This window comes from Watersipora subatra, chromosome 9 (genome assembly GCF_963576615.1).
Source record: "Watersipora subatra chromosome 9, tzWatSuba1.1, whole genome shotgun sequence".
NCBI classification, from domain to species: domain Eukaryota; kingdom Metazoa; phylum Bryozoa; class Gymnolaemata; order Cheilostomatida; family Watersiporidae; genus Watersipora; species Watersipora subatra.
The window spans coordinates 17,528,130-17,551,151 of NC_088716.1; the positions used below are offsets into that span (position 1 = coordinate 17,528,130).

Here is a 23,022-nt window from a genome sequence, read left to right on the forward strand (position 1 = left end):
GTCTGATGTAGCGCTTCAGTTCATTTTTGAAAGAATTAGGATTTACAATTTTACGCAGTGTAACCGATAGTAGCTTCCATAGCAATGACTTTTGATAATCCAAACAACATTGATCAGCTTTTGACTTAAACAATGGTATTTTTAGGTTTATGTGTGTTTTACGAGTAGTTAAATGTGTTATCGTTCTGTTTTTTTTCGTTTCATAAAATGTGTTGTGTGCTTTTATCAGTACTTTGTATTTGTATAACTTTTTAATAGTTAAAATTCTATTTAGGTTGAATAGCGGATTAGTAGAAAAATCATAAGATTTCTTGTTAATTATTCTGAGTAAACGGTTTTGAAAAACTTTAATTTTTAACTTCAAGTTTAAGTAGCAGTCTGGAGCATTTCCCTATGCCTCAACACAATACGAGAGTTTGGAATTGATGAAGGAATTGTACAGAATTAGCCAAACATCCCTAGAGAGGTGCTGAGACAATCGAAAAAACAACCCAGCATAAGGTCTAAAGTCTTTTAACAGTTTGGATATGTGATTGCTCCAATTTAGCTGAAAGTCAATAAGTACTCCTAAAAATTTTATATTGTCAGATTTATTTATTGCATGACCATTATTTAGTAGGGATTGTTCATTAAAGTGGTACGAGTTATGTGGGTTTTTGAATAAAATGTAGCAAGTTTTGTTGAAATTAATTGTTAGTTTATTTTGGTTGCACCAACTCTGAAGGATTTTTAGGTTTTAATTTATCAAATGTATTTGCTTGTGAAGGTCTTTGGATTCAAAAAAAAAGATTAGTATCGTCTGCATATAATATTGGTGAAATTACTTTTAATTGACATGCTAAGTCATTAATATATATTAGAAACAAAGTTGAACCCAATACAGATCCTTGAGGAACACCACATTTTATAGATTGTGGTGTTGACAGGGTAGTATTTATTTTTGTTTTTTGGCTCCGATCTTTTAAGTAGTTTTCTATCCATTTAGTAGCTGTTAATTTGAAACCAATAGACTTCAATTTTAATAACAATATATCATGATCAATGATATCAAATGCTTTGCTGAAATCTATAAATATACCAAGAACACAATTTCCCTTGTTAAAAGCTTGGACTGTTTTGTTTGTAAAGGAAATAATTTCATCTCTTGTTCCAATACCGTTTTCTAAAACCAAATTGATTAGAGTCTAGAATGTTATTGCGTTCAAGATAGTCCATGATTTGGAAATTTATAAGTTTTTCTGTGATTTTGCTAAATATCGGAAGAACTGAGATTGACCTATAATTTTCACATTTATTTATGTTTCCTTTTTTTATACAGAGGGTTAATTCTTGCAATTTTCATACCATCTGGAATAATTTGTGTAGATATGCTTTTGTTTATGATGCGGGAGAGTATATAGCTTAAAGAAGTAGCATTGCGTTTAATAACTTTGCTTGTAATACCATCTAAGCCAGCAGCTTTTTTTTTCGCTTAAAGAATTCATTGTGTCTATAATCTCTTGGCTGGTAACTGGATGTAATTCAAAGCTTGGATTGTAATTGGGTAGTCTGTAGCTCAAAATTTCAGTTGGAAGCTTTTTTGCTAGTGAGGGTCCAACGTTAGTAAAATATATATTTAATTCATTAGCTATTTCTATATCTGAACATATTAAATTAAATAGCCTCAAGTTGGGTTGGCACTCTGCAAATTTTTAATGTTGATTTGTTCAGTATTTGTGCGTTAATTACTTTCCAAGTTTCTGAAGCATTGAAGCAACTGTTAAAACAGTCCTTGAAATAAGAAAATTTTGCATTCTTCAATTCAGTTGACAGTTGATTCTTGATTTTGTTGTATTTAAATTTCAAGTTCGAATTAAGAGGAGACTTAGATCACCGGCGGTAAATATTGTATTTTTTTTTAAATTTTATTCAGCAAAGCATTGGTCAGCCAAGGTTTGGTATATTTGAATCTCTTGTTTCCGAAGGACCCGGACCTCTCAAGAGTGTATTTTGCTATCAGATTTTGAAGTGTTATAATAAAAAGAGTGTAATTTGTGCTGAGATATTCAGAAATGAAGGTATTATCCCAATTTGTATTTGTTATATATTGTGCTAATCTATCGTAATGGATATATTGTTTATTTGTGGTTGAAAAGTTACTGATTTGATCGTTAAAATTATAGTTTTTTGTCCTTATGTAAAAAGTAGGTAGATGATCAGTTAAATTACATTTAATAGTTCCTGAAAATATGTTGTTTTTCATTGTGTTTGTTAACATATGATCTAAACAGGGATGCTTTTGCTTTGATAGTTTTGTTGAAATTGTATTAGTGCTTTCAAAATTATATAAGGAAATTATGTTTTTATAGTTTTCACTTGCTTTTTTATATAGATAATCAATATTGATATTACCTAAAATGAGGCACTTAGACTCTGAGGTAGTTGCAAGAAACTGGTCAATGTCATTTAGAAATAAATCAAGGTCGGAACTCGGTCTACGATAAATTATAATTACCGTGAGGGAATGAACTGAAGCGCTACCAACTAGTCTGAAAGCGTGTACGTCTGCCCCTCTCATTGTGATATCCACCGTCTCAACAGCCATGCGACACCGTGCATAACCCCCAGCACCACCGCCCCTAAAGTGTCGCTGTGTACCTGAGAAAAAGTAATTCTGCAATGTAAAATTTGAAGCTTCATTTTCGTAGAATCAAGTTTCAGTAACACATATCACATCAAAACTAGTCTTAATTGTTGAAAGAAAATACTCAGAATCTGTAAATTTATTTCTTAAGCTCTGGCAATTAAAGTTTAGAACATGAAGACTATTAGTGGGTAAAACCAAATCTGGTTGAAAGAAAATACAGATTGTGGTACACAGTCTACACAAAACTCTGCCATAAATACATATAAGCACCAGTAAGAAAAACAAATCATGATTACTGCTAAGCTTCCAAATCATCCAAGTCACTTTGGGTTTTTATCTGAACAGCATCTGATTCAGGAGTTTTATGTGGGTAAATTATTTGATTGAAAGTTCAAATAAAGTGGAACTTTTGTTTGTTTTAATATTTCGAGCTTTCCAGAACAGTTTGTTTTGTTCTCTACTTAAAACTTTGTTGATGTAAATTCTGTTTTCTCTTGAAATCCTAAGAGTGAAGTATCAATAATATTCTTTCTGTATGATTCAAAAAAATTGTCTCGTTTAGTTGTCTGGATGAATTTAACAAGAATTCTGGGAGTCTGTCTAATCCTATAAACATTGTCAATATCTTGTGTAGGGCTGATGTCATCAAGTTTTGCTACCTTCAAAAGTTTTGAAAAACCTTCCATCAAGTTCTCGCCACTTTTAAATGGAATTCCGTTCAGCTCTATGGCATTTGCTCTGTTGAGATGTTCATTAGCTTCAACACGCATTAACAAATTATTATGTGTGGTTGATTGTTGCGTTACTGTTTTAGCTGATTCAAGTTCATTAACTTTAGATTTGACATCATTGATTTCTTCTTAAAAATTTTTTAGCGACAATTCATATTCCGCTTGCTTGTTCTCAATCAAGTCTAAACGTTTGTGTGTTTTGGCAACATCAGATATCGGCTGAGTTAGTTTTAGATCAATAGAAGCAAGAGTGATATGGTCTCCAAAGTATGAAGCAGATTCTCCACGTTTTGATCCCATATTGATCAGAAGTATAATAAAAGACTTACCAATTTCAGGGGGGTTTTACGGTTAACACCAATTACGCCCCCTATCACAGTCCTGTGCTTGAATTATTTCTTTTGTGTTCTGTAGTTGGTAAATACTGTATTCTGTACACGCCTTGATAGGGTATATATCAGCGGTCGAGTATGTGTCTTGTGTGTTGCGTATATAGAAATATAAGCTCTTTGCTGACAAATGCTTAATCCTCAGGAGCTCTCAAAAACACTTGTGCACAGTTCAACTGCTAACAGCTAAAAAAAATCAAGTGAAAGTTTTCTTATTTCAAACATAAACCTATGCTATGCAGCAAGTTTATACATTACATCTTAGGTAGATATGGGATTTCAATAGGCTGTTAAACAGGGCACTAGTGAGCTGTATATTGTGTGTACTATTTAAAGCTTTACCAGGTGACCCGAGATCACCAAAGTAACACTTGTACATATACTGTATCTACTAGTTACGTTTACTAGTACCCTGGCGATCTCATGTACTATGAGAGATTACCATCTGTGAAAATCAAGCGCAGAGGATAACCAAGTGCACAATAATTCTTAAATCCTAAAGACTAGGGTGGTGAGCAGCAATGCCATGTGCCGGGGGTTCAAATCCGATGTGATGCTATATTTTTTCCTCACATTTAACTGTGATTGCAGACGATTGTACAATTGGAAAGACTGATGCACTAGTGAGCTGTCAGTCTTGTGAAAGATCACTAAGTGAGTTGATAAAACACAGAGACTCACTAGCTGCACAATTATTTTAACTCCTGCAAGGCAAATGATTGGCACCGGTGGTAACAAGCTAGTGGTGGTGAATAGTCTGGTGGGTTCAAATCTTGAAAAGTGCATTCAGTTTTTCCAGCCTTAAATCACTGCTTTAGAGGAATGGATGAACAGAACTTTTATTACAGTAAGAATTGTATATTGACAATGTGTCAATACATTTCTCAATATATGAAACAAATAACATTACAACCGCAATGAAAAACAAACAAGGAAAATGAGTTGTCAGCCTTTGGTAAAGGAAGTCAGCAATCAGCCTATAAAAACTGTGTGCTGTTAATATATATATATATATACATGTATATATATATATATATATATATATATATATATATATATATATATATATATATATATATATATATATATTGATATATATATTATGCTCCCTCACTTCGGTTTGGTTGAGCGCTCTGTGAGAGGTGCGGCACTACTAGCCTTTGTGCAAAGCTCATCACTTTTGTGATTTGAGCACTCTGGTGCCAGCACATTGGCTTTCTTAAAGTCTGTGAAGCAACTTAGTTGTTTCGTGGCAGGAAGTCAACTCTCATTGGTAATGGGATTTGTGTCCCTTGCCTAAGCTCTGAGCTGCACTGATGAGGCTTCAATAGCCGAAACAGTACTGTCTGTAGCATGAGTATATATATATATATATATATATATATATATATATATATATATATATATATATATATATATAGAAATATATATATATATATATCTATATATATATATTAACAGAGGTGGGGTTTTTGTAAAACCCCACCCCGCCTCTGTTAATGTCAAACTAGCTATTCATGTTTACATATTATATTCTCATTGCTCATTGATTTAGACATGATATCCAGCTTTGGTGCAAAAGCTGCTCTAAAAAGGCTCACAATAGAATGCTATTGGTTGTTTGCTTATTTGAAGGGAGGAAAGCTAGTTGTTAGCTAACTCTGCCGTTAATGCCGCCTTTAGTAGTTAATAGCTCCTGCAGCTGCTGGAGAAACTCACTTGTCAGCACAGTACTACACTGAATGTCTAGTTAGAAATGGCAGCGCAGCCTGATGTAACCTTCTCTGTGAACTTCTTAAGTTTATCCATGATATCAAGTCATAAGCTGGATGGTATCAGTTTTGTGTAAGAACACATCTAGCTGCTGTCAACCTTACAATGTAATGTCACACATGAACCTAAGATACTAACATGAAGTAGGAAACAAGTTTTATTTATTGGTACAATTTTTAGATATTTTTTTTCATAATTAAAACTGTTTCCAGTATTAAATTTTTAAAAAATCAGTTGGTTTGCATTACATTCTTTGCTCTACCAAAAACAGTTTTTATCTGGTGATGAAACATGTTTCCTATACCAGAATGATTGCTTTGATGCTGGTTACAACTACCTGCCAATACTGGTCACAAAATTCAGAACAGAGTGCTACCATAGGCCTGTGCAAATAACCTCGGCTACATTGCATGTTTGCTTAACAAAATACATTACAAGTGGCTTGTCAATGTCACATAAGGAGCTAAGATACTAGCATGGAGTAGGAAAAAAGTTTTATTTAAATAATGCAACAAATTGTTAGACCATGTTTTCGTAATTAAACTTTTTCCTATATTACAATAAAAGATAGTGAGTTTGCATTATAATTTTGGCTCTACAACAAACAGCTTTGATCTGAAATATGTTTCCTATAATAAAATGATTGCATGGACAGTAGTTACAAGTACCTGCCAATACCAGTCACAATTCAGAACAGAGTGCTACCATAGGCCTGTGCAAATAACCTCGGCTAAATTGCATGTTTGCTTAACAAAATACAATACAAATGGCTTGTGAATTTCTATAATGTTCATACAGACAGTTATCAGTTCAACTTTTAAGAATTGAGAGAAAAACAAAACTTTCATTGATTAAAAATATTTATTAAGATTCAAATATCTAGCAAAGTTGAATAAAATAGATATCTATTAGAGCCATTCAATTAAAAATAAACAAAATCAAACATAAAGTATATGAATTAAAACAAACTATAAATATATGATCTAGTAAAGCAACATTCATAAAAAACTATCGGATATTTAGTCTATTAATATCATTATTATAGAAAATAATAAAAAACAATATACTTCAAATCATCATATATTAACAATACCTATCATCTCTACAATATACCTATCACCTTCATCACATAATAAATTTAGAGTTTGTATGCTACATTTTGTCTTTGGCCAGAGCCTTTCCCTTACCTGTAGCTAAATCTTTATGTGCGGATTTGTCATGACACTGAGAGTAAACAAGCTTTATGTTCTCTCTAGTGAATAAAAGACTGTAGAAAGAATCTTTGTCACTTTCTTTTATCGACTTGTTTTTAATTTTTTCAACAAGTTCTTTCTTTACATCTATCTGCTGCCGCCTGCAAGATAAAATACAACTTTTGACCAAAGAAGCTCAATTCAATGAAGCAATCGGATGAATAAAGAGTATGATAGGTCGTTATTCAATAACTGCTGGAATCAACAGATCTGTTTCTGAACATTCAAAGAGAAAGAAAGAAAATGAGACAGATAAAAAGATAAAAAGAGGGAGGGAGGAAAAAGCCAAGGGAGCAAGAAAGGGGGAAGAAGGTAATGAGTGATGGAAAGAAAAATAAGGAAATAGAGAAAGAGAGGGAGGAAAAGAGGGTAATGAAGAAAAAGGAAAAAAAAGAAGCATATCTGAATGAGAAAGACAAAAAGGTAGAGTTCATAGAAGAATAAGCTGTTTCTTAAACATATTCAATAGTTATGCTTACTGGTGGTCTAAATGCCAATCCCTAAATAAAGTTCGTGCATCTCTTGACAAGTAAGGGTTAATCCAGTGACCTAGATGAATGTTTCTTTTGCCATCCTTTGTTTGGTTGTATGTACAACCGATTTCAGATTTGTAGTGCTACAATAACAACATCTCTGATATTATATCTCCATATTTTCACTCACAAAAAAGGGCATAAAACACAATGGGTAAAATTATTCCTGCTATAATTTCTACATCAAGTGATAAAAACTATTGCCGCAGTTTTAAAATTTTCTTAAACATTTAACAATTCATCGGAAGTTGAGAATTCCATTAGAACCTTCTTTGAAACAGAGATTAGTGCAGAAACACAGGCTATCCCATTCACTATAGGTTACTTATTATATACAAACTTGAATTAAAACTTTCAAGTTTTACAATCTGCTGGTTGGAAAAAAAACATAAATTTATCACATCAGCTCCAAATAATTCCAATAGCTCTTTTAGCTAGATTAACATCTAGCTAAAACGTTCTTATATATGAGACATGATATATGTTGTCAAGTATAAGCTAAGAAACACTACTTAAATATTTAAAATTTATTATAAACATCCTAACAAGTAAGCAGCCACACTGATCATTTATAGTTTTTATTCAACAATATGCACTAGTCTCTGACAACAAGACTTAAAAAAGTTGGGCAATTAGTAAGCCTATTTAAATTCTTCAACTACTGACTTAACATGATGAGTGAGGAGCCAACAAGGAGTTATGCGCTCCTAAAATCAAAAATACATAGCATCGACCTTGTGATGCAAAATGACCCATCAATTTCTTTTTTCTAACAGTTAAACCACCATTGCCCAAAACATATCTATATATTCTTTGATCAATAAAAAATCAGTAAGAATGCATCTCTAAAAAGATTTTGTAAGTTTAAAAAAAATCTTGCTAATATGTTTCTAATTAGCAAAAGAGTTGTTACATTTGCTCTTTTTTAAATTTTCTGACAAACATGAAAAATATTGAAGGAGATTTCTGGTTTCTCTTCAACTTTGAGATAACCTGTAAGTTTAAAAACTTACAGTCTAGTAATGAGCCGCTAACAAATGACTCTGTTAACGGCATCAGCTTTTATTATAACAAAATAACGAAAAAACGGTTTTGTGAGTTACACTTATGGAACTATGTAATCTCGTTGAGAAGAGATGAAAAATCCAGTTAAGTTGATCTAGCCAATCAAAAACTGAGTACTATATTTTGGTAGTTAGACATATTAAAATGACTATGGGCACTAAACTCACCTAGGAGTGTATGATAAACCAATTACAGCTCATAGCATCAAGAGTTGTATTCTCTATCAGAAACTCACCCCTTCACATTCAAACCACCCCTTTTTATCGCAGAATGCACCTTTAGCATGGTCAGCTTTAGAAAAATAGTAGGAGTAGTACTTGATTGCTTTTAGTTTGTCTTGCCACTCATCTAGAATCTGTACAGCTTTTAGTTGCACTTTTGTTAGGTCTTCAGGTCTTTTTAGCTTTTCTTTTAGTTTCTTTGGTTCTTTTGGTACATTAAGTTCTTCAAACACGTAGTCCTTTGTCTAAAATAGTATAATAAAGTTAACTTATTTGATGACACCACACGATTCTTTCTTCAATAACTGGTCTCAATTTTGGAATTTGTACTTTTTGGCTATCTCTTCTTTTTTTCTCTGTGAGTTTAGCATCTTTTAACAACTGTTTTGTCTGAAATAGAACACACAAAAAACATTCACATTTCAAGGGAAATCTAATAATATTTGAGAACTTATATTTTTATTTGCTAGCAAAAATAATAATAAACTTTGCAAGAAACAGTTTTGACAAGCCTTGATTAAGTGATTTGATTAATCCCAGCCTCACTGTGGCAACTCTTATTTGTAAACTACTTTAGTTGAATTGTGAACTGCCAAAATTGAAAAAATTACGGAACTGGTCTGCGAAGAAAGTATTTGATAAATTTGTAGAAACAGTGCTGATAACATTTGCATCAATATTTTTGGTGAATCCTGGCCTCATGGAGGTATCTTTATTGGTAGAGTGACCTTGTGAACTACTTTATACAAGCAATAAACGTGTACACAATGTACAGGTAGCTCATTGAACAAACATATGCACAGTGTAATGATTTGCAAATCAAATAATAAGTATAGTACAAGTCAAAATAATTAGAAAAATTAAAAAAAATCTAATAATAGTTTAGGACTTTTACAAAGAGGTTATTTGGCAAAAAAGAAAAATAAACTTTACAAAAAACAATTTTGATACATATTGAATAAGTGATTTGGTTAATCCTGACCTGGCCGAGGCAACTCTTATTAGGATAATCTCTTTGTGAACTTTGTTATAAAAGTTATAAGCGTGCAAACATTTTAATGGTTCACAAATCAATTAATAAGTATGGTACTAACCAATATGATGAACTCTACAACTTTACTTCAAACTCAATGCAATATATTTTAAACAGCTGATTTTAAAAAATGACACCCATGTTCTTTTTGAACCTGGTCTGTCTAGATGTTATTCATGGACACTAAGAAAGCCTCTTAAACAGTGTTGTATGGAGGTATTAGCGCTAGCAGATACCAGCAGGTTCCGACACCTAAACATCAAGAGATATAAGCGATACTGCAGCCAATGAAATACCTGGTACATCAAATGACCATCAGGAGAAACAATAACTATAGACGTATTAACAAGCCAATTAGAAACTTCCAGTGTAAGGAATCCATCAGAGAACATGCATCAACAAGCAAGCTAGAAAGCTGCCAAAGTAAAGTAGAAGCGACATATACTCAACTCTGCCAACCTCTACCAGACACGACCAAGGTAGAAGGAGTTAGTCATCATTTTCAATTAGTACGCTCCAATGAAGTACTCAAGACAAGTCAACTATATTGCCAACTATCTTCAGCATAAAGAACAGAACCTGGGTACCGCAACGCCTTCTCACAGGCTAATAGAGATAGCCATAACAGCGCACAACTTCAGTGACTCCATCTTTTTCCTTCTTTCTTTGAAGCTCTTCCTTTTCCATCTGCTGAGGCCTTGTCAACTGCTAAGGCTGTTTCTAATTCAACGGTTGAACCTTTATATCTATAAATCTATATCATGACTCTCTTTTGTCAGTCAGAACTTGTAGACATACAGGAATGAGCAAAGGAACGTGAACAAATAAAAAAGCATTTTCACGAGCAAATATCAGTAGTGCTAGTAATAGCTTAACATCTTCACTAGTACCTGAACAATTAATAATCATACTAATTCCAAATAACTAGGAAGATGAAGAAGCAAATTCAATATTGATGTGCGTGTGGGTTTCAATTAATTGTGTATAACATAATTTCTCCCAAAACACTCATAACAACAGCATGAGAGCATCAACCACTCTACACCTCATGTCTAATATTCAGTGTCAAACATTATTACAGCTTGACGTGCTCGGTAAAAGACCACAGCAGATGAAAGAAAACATGCGTCAGGCTACTACAGGTGATAGACAACAGGTGGTAGCTTTGAACTACATGTAAAATATCTTTTTTACAAAATGTTAACTGATATATATTGGATTAGTTAATAGTTTAGCACGTGCAATTGCGAAAAGATTATACAGTACAGAGTGAGAGTGATAGAATGGTAAGATTAGCATGGCCTTGTGGTTAGCTGGCTTGTTTACAAACTTGTGGTTAAAATCTTCAGGAGTTCCGAACCAATACGGAGCAGATCTTTCATTTCTAAATGTTAATCACTATAAACAAACAGATGTTTGTCATTCGCTGGAATAACAGCGAAAGACAGATGATGAAATTTAAATCGATATATATAATAAGAGTAATGTAATATATATGTATATATACATATATGTACAGTTGCAAATAAGGTTCTACTATAATATAAAATAATACAGTAAAATAATACTAAAATAAAAGAGCTCTTCAAGAAATTGGAGGAAATAGTAATAGTAATAGTTATGTAAAATAGTTGTCCTTAATTTGTAGTTACTGGCAGTTTCATTACTTCTTATGTCCTGGACAGAAAATTTCAAGAAACTGCCAGTAGCTACAAGTTGAGTACCAGGTAGAAATATTACATATGTGTGTATATATACATATACTAGGTGAATGCTCGGGTAAGAAAAGAGTCTTTGGACAAAAAATTTGCTTTTATTCAACTATACAAGATTTATCATTCTAACTTTTAAACTTCATATCATGAGAAAAGTACTTTTGTGTAGTTCAAATTATTTTTTTTTACATAAAACAACTGTAAAAGTTTTTAAATTTTCTCAAACAGCTATAACTATAAAATTTCAAATCATGAAAGACAAGTTTTGGCCAAATAAATTAGAAGGAAAAAACAAAAATTTAAAGGTGTTTAAATGTAACCGTGAAATCATTAGCAAGTAATGATTAAATAGATCTACTCTGTTTCGCTAACGATTGTAACGAAAAATTATTTGGTACACAATTATATGATTTTAATTCATTTCAGTGTTTGTATCACAATACGAAAATATCTTAGGCTATAGACATATATAGAGTGGTATAAAACCCCTATCTAATGCAATCAACTCCTGATAAAAAACACTATCATTAAAAATTAGTAACAAAGCAATACGTTAGTAACTACCTACAAAAACTTTAGTTCATTTTGTGATTCTGATTTGCAAGAAAATATAATGTAAACAATGTACTATGTGAAGATTTCTTACTTTCGAGACAGACGTGTAACATAAACACTGATTTAGCAATTCAACCTTATAAAAACCAAAAATAGCAGTTTAAGAAACTTCACAAAAAACATCGTGTTTTTTAGAGCTAATAGAATTCAGAGTGTGTACATACGCTGTAGAGAATATAATAATATTTATAATCAATATGTCTTTTATAGCTCAGTGGTAGAGCCGGTGGATTTAAGACTTGTGGTGGCAATCTCTGTGAGTTCAAATTCATCAGAATGCGGAATTTTAATTCCAAGATTTTAGGAGCCATAGCTGGGCATACACAGACAGACAAACTTTGAGAAATATATACATACTAGCTGCATTACCCGCCTACAGTAACAGATTCACGTGCAGCATAAGGTTTATTGAGAGTTGTCTTTCATACTGTAAAACAACTCTAAATATGCAGTCTACTGAAATTGTTGCCCTGAATATGCATACACATATTATGAAGTCAATAATGTTGGGAAAAACAATAGAAATCTACAATGTGTTTTACAGCTAGATGCGTGTAAAATCTAGTAAATATTCTAGATTCATGTGTCTAGATTCATGCATCCTTTCATACCCGTCTATGGCCTGACCATCGCGCTCTTGCACTTGCCTCGCCGTCAATCACCTCGCAATCAACCGGCCCGCATCCGCCTCGCAATAAATCGCTTCGCAATCAATAGCCTCGCACCCAATCACTTTGCAGTCAATCGCTTCGCACTCAATCGCTTCGCAATTAATCGCCTCGCACTCGCAATCAATGGCCTCGCAATCAATCGCCTTGCACTAGCAATCAATCGCCTCGCACTCGCAATCAATCGCCTCGCACTCGCAATCAATCGCCTCGCAATCAATCGCCTAGCACTCAATCGCTTCGCAATCAATCGCTTCGCAATCAATTGCCTCGCACTCGCCAACTCATTCGGAAAGCCGCGCCTGGATACACTCGCTGCACTCGGGGCAAAAAAGGTCTCCCGCGCTTCCCCGAGTGACGCCACGGCCCCAAACCGCTAGCTGCATAACCTGTCCACAGAAACAGATTCATGTACAGCAAGAGGTTTATTGATAGTTGTCTTTTATACTGTAAAACAACTCCAAATATGCAGTTTACTGAATTTTTTTGCCCTGATCACACTATGCATACACATATGCAGTCATATAGGTCAATAATGTAGGGGAGAACAATGTAAATCTGCCATACGTTTTACAGCTAGTCTACAATGCATCAGTCTCAAACCACTCAAATCGGAGTTGCCCTATTCGTGTACAGAGAACTGATAATGAAATTGACATTGCTAGGCAAACTGAAGTTCTTCAAACTGACAGTATTGAAAAGTTTTGCATCTTTTAAAAAATTATACAAAATATTTTGCTATCGCCAGCATTTATTGAATGGAGACTTCTACGTTCTTAAAACACTAATCATAGCTCACAAGTTTTTCGTCTATAGCCTGTGTTTTGACATGGTATATACAAACAGTAATGAGGTTGTGTCAATAAAATTGATAAGTCTAACAGCACAGACAGTATGATGTCGAGGCAGATACAGCATTAGCACCGTACAATAATAAAACAAAGCGCCAACATGATAGCCTTTGTATGAGATACAATGAGGAAAAGAAATGCATGAAAAGATATATTTATATATACTGAAAATATGTTAGAAAATGCTGCATGTGGTATAGCAGAACATGAAGAACATAAAACAATAACACAATGTTAGTTCAGCGCAACACTTGCAGATAGACAACATTTTTGGTTTTTCTGTCGGGCGTATGAAGAAACAGTTTTCGGCGTGTGCCTACTTTTGAGCAGGCGACGTATAGCTGGTCATGGCTGATGCAGGGTGACAGTGAGTCGATAGCAGATGCTCTCTTTCTTTTCACAATAGGGTATCGCAACCCTCGGAGTACTCGTGTAAGTTCTGTAATAGTAAGTTACAGTAGGCCTACTCGTAGCTGGAAAAAAATTAGTAACTCGGCTGCTGAAGGAAATGAACATGACCCACTATCACGAACAGCAGCAAATCCAACGTTATTAAGTAGTGGAGATGTGGTAATTCATAGACAATACAACATTGTATAAGAAACACTTACCTTTTTGATGTGGAAATTTAGTAGGTGAGAAATGCGTTTTTCCAGTGGCTCCAAAAAACAAACGTTTACGTGACCTTCTCGGTACACGTTGGCAGTAAATATTAATTGCATGTAAATAACTACTCATTAATTTATTTTATTTAATGAAGAGTACATTTGTATAGCTGTATAGACACCTTTGTATAGGCCGCAGAACTCAGGAAGGTGCTTTTTGAGCCGGCAGAAAATTTGCTCTTTAAAAAGCGTGCTAACCGGGGATTTCGGTTAATGTGCCCGAGCGGTGAAATAAAAACAACAGAATTGCCACACCTTTATGTAAGCCGCTTGGCTCAGATCGTCAGAGAAAAGTAGCGGTTAATAATACGATATTACGAAATTACGATATTTAGTACTCATATTAGTTCGGTTGGCTTCGTTCGACCAAATGGAAAAAGAAAGACCGCTCTATAATTTATTTACTGTTACTACACATATTAACTCAGTTTGCTTCGTACGACCGAAATTCGTACGACGATAAAATGATAAACCGTTCTAAGGCAGACAATCAATCACACACGCAACAATTGTCGTTTATATAGTAGATATAATGTATATGTATATATATCCTATATATATGTATACATATATCATAAGATATATATATATATATATATATATATATATATATATATATATATATATATATATATATATATATATGCGCATATATATATATATATATATATGCGCATATATATAGCTTTGCGCATATATATATATATATATGCGCAAAGCTCATCACTTTTGTGATTTGAGCACTCTGGTGCCAGCACATTGACTTTCTTAAAGTCTGCGAGACAACTTAGTTGTTTCGTGGCAGGAAGTCAACTCTCATTGGTAATGGGATTTGTGTCCCTTGCCTAAGCTCTGAGCTGCACTGATGCGGCTTCAATAGCCGAAACAGTACTGTCTGTAGCATGAGTATATGCTCCCTTACTTCGGTTTGGTTGAGCGCTCTGTGAGAGGTGCGGCACTATTAGCCTTTGTGCAAAGCTCATCACTTTTGTGATTTGAGCACTCTGGTGCCAGCACATTGACTTTCTTAAAGTCTGCGAGACAACTTAGTTGTTTCGTGGCAGGAAGTCAACTCTCATTGGTAATGGGATTTGTGTCCCTTGCCTGAGCTCTGAGCTGCACTGATGAGGCTTCAATAGCCGAAATAGTACTGTCTGTAGCATGAGTATATGCTCCCTTACTTCGGTTTGGCTGAGCACTCTGTGAGAGGTGCGGCACTATTAGCCTTTGTGCAAAGCTCATCACTTTTGTGATTTGAGCATTCTGGTGCCAGCACATTGACTTTCTTAAAGTCTGCAAGACAACTTAGTTGTTTCGTGGCAGGAAGTCAACTCTCATTGGTAATGGGATTTGTGTCCCTTGCCTAAGCTCTGAGCTGCACTGATGAGGCTTCAATAGCCGAAACAGTACTGTCTGTAGCATGAGTATATATATAAATATATATATATATATATATATATATATATATATACATAAAAGTATTTGGGTAAAGTTTATTCAATTTATTACTACAACCATTGGTTTCATACAGCCAGCGAGCTAGCTGCAATCGTCAAGTAGTGTGAATGTGTACAGAGCAGTTGCTTTCATCACTAAATGTTAGAAGGATTAAAAGGATTAAAAAGCTAAAAGCTTGAAACTCAAAGTTGTGTGTTGTGTTTCATTTTGTGTTCGCAAGTGAATATTTGTTTCTGTGTCTACATGGTGACATGAGTTCTGATCATTTATTTAAAGTTTCCTGCTCTGGTCTATATATATATAGACCCGGTCTATATATATATATATATATATATATATATATATATATATATATATATATATATATATATATATATATATATATATATATATATATATATATATATATATATATATATATAGATGTCCTCTTTGCTGATGGCGAGTCCTTGCTGGGCCATCAACACACTGTGGCCCAGCAAGGACTCACCATCAGCAAAGAGGACATCAAGTGCAGAGTGCAGCGTATTAAGAACTGGGCAGCACCTGGCCATGACATGATTCAAGCCTTCTGGTTAAAGAAATTGACATCACTTCACACTAGAATGGCTAAGCAGATGGAATGCCCAATAGAACAAGGTGACCATCCAGAATGGCTGACCAAAGGACGAACCGTGCTTCTAATAAAAGATCCAAAGCAGGGGCCGATTCCTAAAAACTATCGACCAATAACGTGCTTGCCCACCACTTGGAAACTGCTCTCAGGAATAGTTGCAGACAAACTGGAAGAGCACATGAGTCACTATATGACCAGTGCTCAGAAAGGAATTGGGCGCAACACCCGAGGAGCTAAACATCAGTTACTGGTGGATCGGACGGTCTGTCAAGACAGCAGGAGAAGGCAAACCAATCTTGCCATGGCTTGGATTGACTACTAAAAGGCCTATGACTCCATTCCCCATAGTTGGATACTTGAGTGCCTCAGTATGTACAATGTTCACCCTGCTCTTGTGGCATTCATCAAGATGTCAATGACCAAATGGAAGACAGAACTGGAGGCTAATGGCAAAAAGCTGGCGAGTGCACAAATTAAGCGAGGCATCTATCAAGGTGACTCCTTATCACCGCTGCTCTTCTGCATATGCCTAAACCCTCTAAGCAATATGCTGGAAAAGACTCAATATGGGTACCAGTTTAAGAGTGGCACCAAGATAAACCACCTCTTCTACATGGATAACATCAAGCTGTACGCTAACAAAGAAAGGGACATTGATTTGCTAATACACTTCACTCAGGTATACAGCAAGGACATCGGAATAATCGTCGGTATTGAGAAATGTGGAAGACTAATTCTTAAGAAAGGCCATTCTATGCTCACAGATGGCCTAAGAATGCCAAATGGTACCATCAAAGATATAAAAGAAGGGTACAAGTACTTGGGGATTATGCAAAGCAACATCAACCACGAAGCCGAGGTACGTCACAAAGCCATTACCGAATACAAGAAACGCCTTCGGCAGGTCTTACGGAGCCAGCTCAATGCCAAGAACCAAGTCATGGCAATAAATACCTACGCACTGCCAGTAATAAGATATCCAGCAGGCATAATAAAGTGGACTGAGGAAGCCATCAAAGAAACAGATATAGCAACTCGTAAACTGCTGACCATGCATGGAGCACTCCACCCAAAATCTGATACTACTAGATTGTATCTTGATAGGAAAGATGGCGGTAGGGGACTCAAAAGTGTACAGCAGACAGTGAAAGAGGAAGAGCAAAGCATCAAAGCATATGCAGCCTCCATGGCCATCTCAGATAAGTTGCTAGCTGAATTTCAATCGGCTGCTCTTACAACGGACCTACGCCCTGATGATGAAGAAATTGACTGGCACACGAAACCTCTTCATGGTGCTTACGACCAACAAATATCTAAGGTTGGCGATCTTCACCAGACATATATGTGGCTGAACAAAGGAAACCTAATGGCCAATACAGAGTCGCTAATCATGGCAGCCCAGGAGCAAGTGCTCCCAACAAGGCAACTCCAAACGAAAATCTATCACACTAGAGACGATCCTAGATGCAGACTGTGCAAAGATGCACCTGAGACCATCCAACACATCATCAGTGGATGCAAGCAGCTAGCAGGGAACGCATACACTGAGCGGCATAATCATGTCGCAGGTGTTGTGTATAAAAGTCTATGTGATGAGTATGGCCTTAATAAACCACAACACTGGTGGGAAGCTCCTGGTAGGGTGAATGGAAATGACCGCGCTAAGATCCTCTGGGACTTCTACATCCAAACTGACAAGCATGTCCTAGCAAACCAACCAGATATAGTGGTGGTAGACAAGGAGAACAATAGGGCTACTATAACAGATATAGCAGTACCCAATGACTACAATATAGCCAGCAAAGAAAAAGAAAAGTTAGAGAAATATCTCCCTCTTGGAGAAGAAATTGAAAAATGCTGGAATGTTAGAACAACTGTAATCCCAGTAGTCATTGGGGCACTGGGCGCAATAACACCGGCGCATAAAATGTGGCTTGCCCAAATACCAACAGCAATCAACTCAGGTGAGTTGCAGAAAAGTGCGCTATTGGGAACAGCTAAGATCTTGAGGCGAGTGCTCAAACTCCCAGGTCGCTGGTAGGAGACCCGAGTTAGAGCAGAATTTACCACCCATACGGAGTATCCAGGGTGAGGAAACAATTTTATATATATATATATATATATATAGATATATATATAAAAACTCCGTAAAACTAAGTTATAGCTGTGCTTCTAATATCAACCACATAATTAGCGGGCACAATAAACAAGCACTATCACAACCAACCAACACCGACAGAAAATGCAATTGCAAAAATCGGGAAAATTGCCCTCTAAATGGAGAATGCCTTTCAAAATGCATAGTATATCAGGCAACCGTAGAGTCTGAAGAACGCGATGGGCAAGAGAAACAAACGTATGTAGGCCTCACCGAAACAACTTTTAAAACAAGACTAGCCAACCACAATACATCCTTTAAATATCCTACTAAAAGGCTGCAAACAGAATTGAGTAAATACATATGGGACTTAAAAGACAAGAACATTCGCTATAATATAACCTGGAAGATCATCAAAAGAGCGTGATCTTACAACACATCAACACAATCTTGCCAGTTATGTCTATGGGAAAAGTACTTCATCATATTCGAACCGAAGTTAGCCAGCCTTAACACTAGAAGTGAGCTAATATCCACATGCCGGCATGCCAGAAAACATCTAATTAGCTCAATAACATAATTTGACTACATAATTTGCTGTATACTATAATATATATATATCACACAATAGTATTAAGCCCTCAGCTTTATTAAGTAATTTTATAGCTTGTACATTATACATTTTAGTCATTCTACCTGAAGATTGCAACACGATTGCATGAAACTAATAGTAGTAATGATTTTAACCTGTAGTTTTTAATAAACTTCATACACAGCTCTAATTGACTCAATTATTGAGCACTTCACTTTACAGTGTAAACCACATATACTATATATATATATATATATATATATATATATATATATATATATATATATATATATATATATATATATATATATATATATATATATATATATATATATATATATATGGACATATATCATATATATATATGAAATATATATGTGTATATATCATATATATATATATGAAATATATATGTGTATATATCATATATATACATATATATATGATATACATGTTTATGTATATATGTCATATATATGTTTATATTATGCATAGGTATATATGTATGTATATATACACAATATAGATTATCCAATATGCTTGTTGGAATTGCTTTGATATTTACTGAAATATCAAAAAAATTTCTTTTTGGCCTTTCCTTTTTCTCACTAAAATGAACCATGAACAATTATATCAGTATGTAGAAAAGGAATCGTCTCCAAAGTCCTTCTCCATTCCGTTGGTCAAAGTATCAGACAAAAATGTTTGGTGTCTCATTTTTACGTTTGTACCAATATCATCTATCAAAACTTTGAATACAATGAGCTTTTGCTGCAACAGTAATATTTTTATCCACACACTTCCATGTAATCATTTTTATTATTAATTCAACATATTCATCATTTATATTTGTTTTTTTAGTTCAAAATAATTGTATCAGTGTCAAATCACTTTCCATTGTAATCATCGTTAAAAAAACAAACTATTTAGCCATTACTTGCTATCCATTTCTCACTTAAACACCTTTACAGATGTTTTATTGTTCTCTTTATTTTATTTGAACTTTTATGTGAGAGTAAATGCTGTATGTGTTAAATAAAAATAGTTTTGTGCAAATACTTTTTTATTACCCGGGAAAACCCCGGCATTCATTCGTAGTTTTATATTCAAAGTTTTATATTATAAATAATGCATTATAAATACACACTCTTAATTGTTATAACTTGGTGAATGGTGAATAACTATTAATTTTATTTTTTGTCTTTACTTTTATCATAGAAATACTCCCGGTTCAAAAGCAAATTCACTCACATCATAAAAGTAGTTTTTAATTCTTTGCTCAGCTATTCTTCGCATCTCTCCAGATTTAGTCATCCTAGACTTAGTTTCATCACTGGCATCCTTTTTAAGTCCTACAATATGCAAACCCATGCAATAGAATAAAGTGCAACTATTTTTTATTGATTATTACTACCCATACGTTTAATAATAAAATAATTTATGTTTGGCAGTAGATAACCAAAAAAATATTTGTATTAAAAATATTTTCTTTTTCAATGAACAACTTAGCATTTTATTTAAATTAATACATAAAGAAATACACACACAATCATACAAATATAACTCTATGAGCCTATTGTTTAGAAGAGAAGTTGAAGCTGATATTTGCAAAATTTTAAAACGATCAACATTCCTAGTAAGCATTTAATACTGACTCCACTGCCTTTTTCTTAGTGTTTCAACTTGTCAGTCAGCATGAATTTATAATTGTCATGAGTTTTGAAAGATTAACTTGGAATACCGCTAGACGGTCGACTAGCTTGTTTACTGAGTGTTGATCTCCCACGCTGAATGCCATAAGTTGAAGTCTCGCACAAATCAAATTTTATCCTAACATCTGATCCTAGTTTTAAACAGGTGACAGTATTATTTAGTAAAGATTATTGATTATTGAGTAATGGGTAATGTGAGTTGAAATACCTTCGAACCAGTCAGGATCCTCATCATAACTCTCCTTTGGATTTCCAAGCTCACGCTGTTTTTCTCTGATCGCTTGTAGAAACCTTGGTTTAGCACAAGCAATCTCGGAAAGTTGTTCACAAAACCTATCTGTTGACGTTGGTGTTATACAGACATTGTCTAGCTGTCTGGTTATCTGGGCAATCAGTAGATCTAGAAATTAATTTATTTATAAATATATAATGTGTAGAAGGGTGTGTGTTAGTATGGGGTGATAACTACATAAAACTTTGTTCTATATAGTATTTCTACTACACAATGCTAACATAATACTAATAAATTGTTATATATTGTTCTGTTAAATACTCATATACATTTCTTCATCATTTTAATGCTGACTTATTTAAAATGAAGTATCTTTAGGTTTTGCGGTCTGTCCAATTAAAACATTCACTAAAATTTTGTAAAACAATATAATAGTTATTGTCATGATTATAGTATCTCAGGCATTCAACTTATGCTTTCAAATTATTAATTTTAACAAATAGAGGGTTGCTTAGTGATAGACGTACCAGTTTCATTCTTTGTGGTGAATGTCAGAAGTGCATTATCGTTTAGGTTTTTAAACTGTGCTTTATTTTTTATAATGTCGCCGTTGTGTGTAATATATTTGAGATCTTCCACCTCAATCTACAACATAGAGACAGTACTAGGAGTGACTACAGACTTATGTAAGAGAATTATCAGTGTAGACTAACTGTATAGTTGAGACATGACTGGGTCAACTAGATCTATGACAACTCTTTGAGCCTATCTTCAGAGAAGGTAAAGATAAAGACAGTTAAAATGCTATATTTGTAGACTAAACTAGTGAAACATCCAATAAACATCGGTGGGCAATAAGCAGTATAGCATCATTTTTTGTGTAGGGTTCATAGTCTTAGGACCTTAAATGTAAAAACGACATTATTGGAGAAAAAAAAACAAGTATATCTACTAAATACTTAGAAACCTTTCAAAATTTAAATCTCAGTTTACTTTGTACATTGTGTTTACTGTTAAGTTCTTTATTATTGTTAAATTTATTATTGATACAATACATTGTAGATGAGGAATGAGGTATTTTGTTGCAACTATAATATTGAATGGCAACATCAATGAATCATCAGAATATCCAATCGCTCTATGTTTCTGAGCTTTATCATGGATGAGTCTATTGTTCCAAGTGAAGTGACTTTGAGAGTTAATAGGTAGATTTAGTTGATCATATTTATCTATAAAGGCGAGCCAGTCACTCACAATAGAACAAGTATCAAAGCTAAATCTTTAGATGAAACACAATGAGGAGACAACTCCTTGCTAACTTCTTCGCTAACAAATTCATGAAATTCAACTCGTTGTCTCCAGCTATCTTTAGTAAAACTACTGGCAGTATGAGCCTCAACTATAACAAGTACTAATATCCAAAGTGGCTTTATTTGCAAAGAGATACATGGATTTCAATGTGAGCTTAGCTAGTCTATTCTGTGAGTGATTTTGTTTATTTAAATTTTCTCACACTTATGTATGTCTACAGAAACAGTAACCTTTAGTGTTTGCAGTTGTACCACCTGAAAACAATCTATCTGTCTCAAGTCAAGCTGAATTGACCATATTATGGTTGTAGGTGTTTTGCGTCAATTACATATTTCTAATTTGTTTTTTAATTTTGCTTCATAATGGTCTCAGTAATAAATATTTTTAAAAATACATCTGAATGCCATCTGAACATTTGACTCTAAAAAATGCGTATTCAACTTTTTAGTGTTCTTAGAAAAGTTATAACTACCTTGAGAAATTGACATCCTTTCTTTTTACATTCTTTTAGCGAATTAGCTTCAATTTTCTGCGTATATGGTTCCCTTCGCTCTTCTTGAACGGTCAGCTTTACCATTTTCAATTTCAGTTCTCATTTATTGTCTTAGCAAATCTCATCTCTACAAAAAATAAACTCGTACTTTGAGCAACTACATATTAAATTTTCATTGGCACAAAAATACATAATTTGACAACAAAAAGTGTCAGACTGGCAAGTTTCAATATAGATTTAAAAATGCATTTTACAGAATCTCTTAGATGCAGAATACTATTCATAGTATTTCTTGTATTTCATAAACAGTAGAGATCATTAGTACCTCGATATACTGCTGAGGCATATCTCAACCATTACATTATGCACTGA

The 23,022-nt window shown here is 34.1% G+C and overlaps 1 protein-coding gene across 1 annotated transcript; it reads right to left on the reverse strand.

Moving 5' to 3' along the window:
* Positions 1-6,671: 6,671 nt before the first annotated feature.
* On the reverse strand, positions 6,672-22,734 carry LOC137404848 (DNA fragmentation factor subunit beta-like). The gene is made up of 7 exons (XM_068091076.1): positions 22,630-22,734; positions 21,374-21,491; positions 20,823-21,014; positions 20,154-20,254; positions 8,606-8,836; positions 7,252-7,388; positions 6,672-6,873 (listed from the first exon to the last, which is right to left on the reverse strand). The coding sequence occupies exons 1-7, from the start codon at positions 22,732-22,734 to the stop codon at positions 6,672-6,674; spliced, it is 1,086 nt and encodes a 361-aa protein (XP_067947177.1).
* Positions 22,735-23,022: the final 288 nt, after the last annotated feature.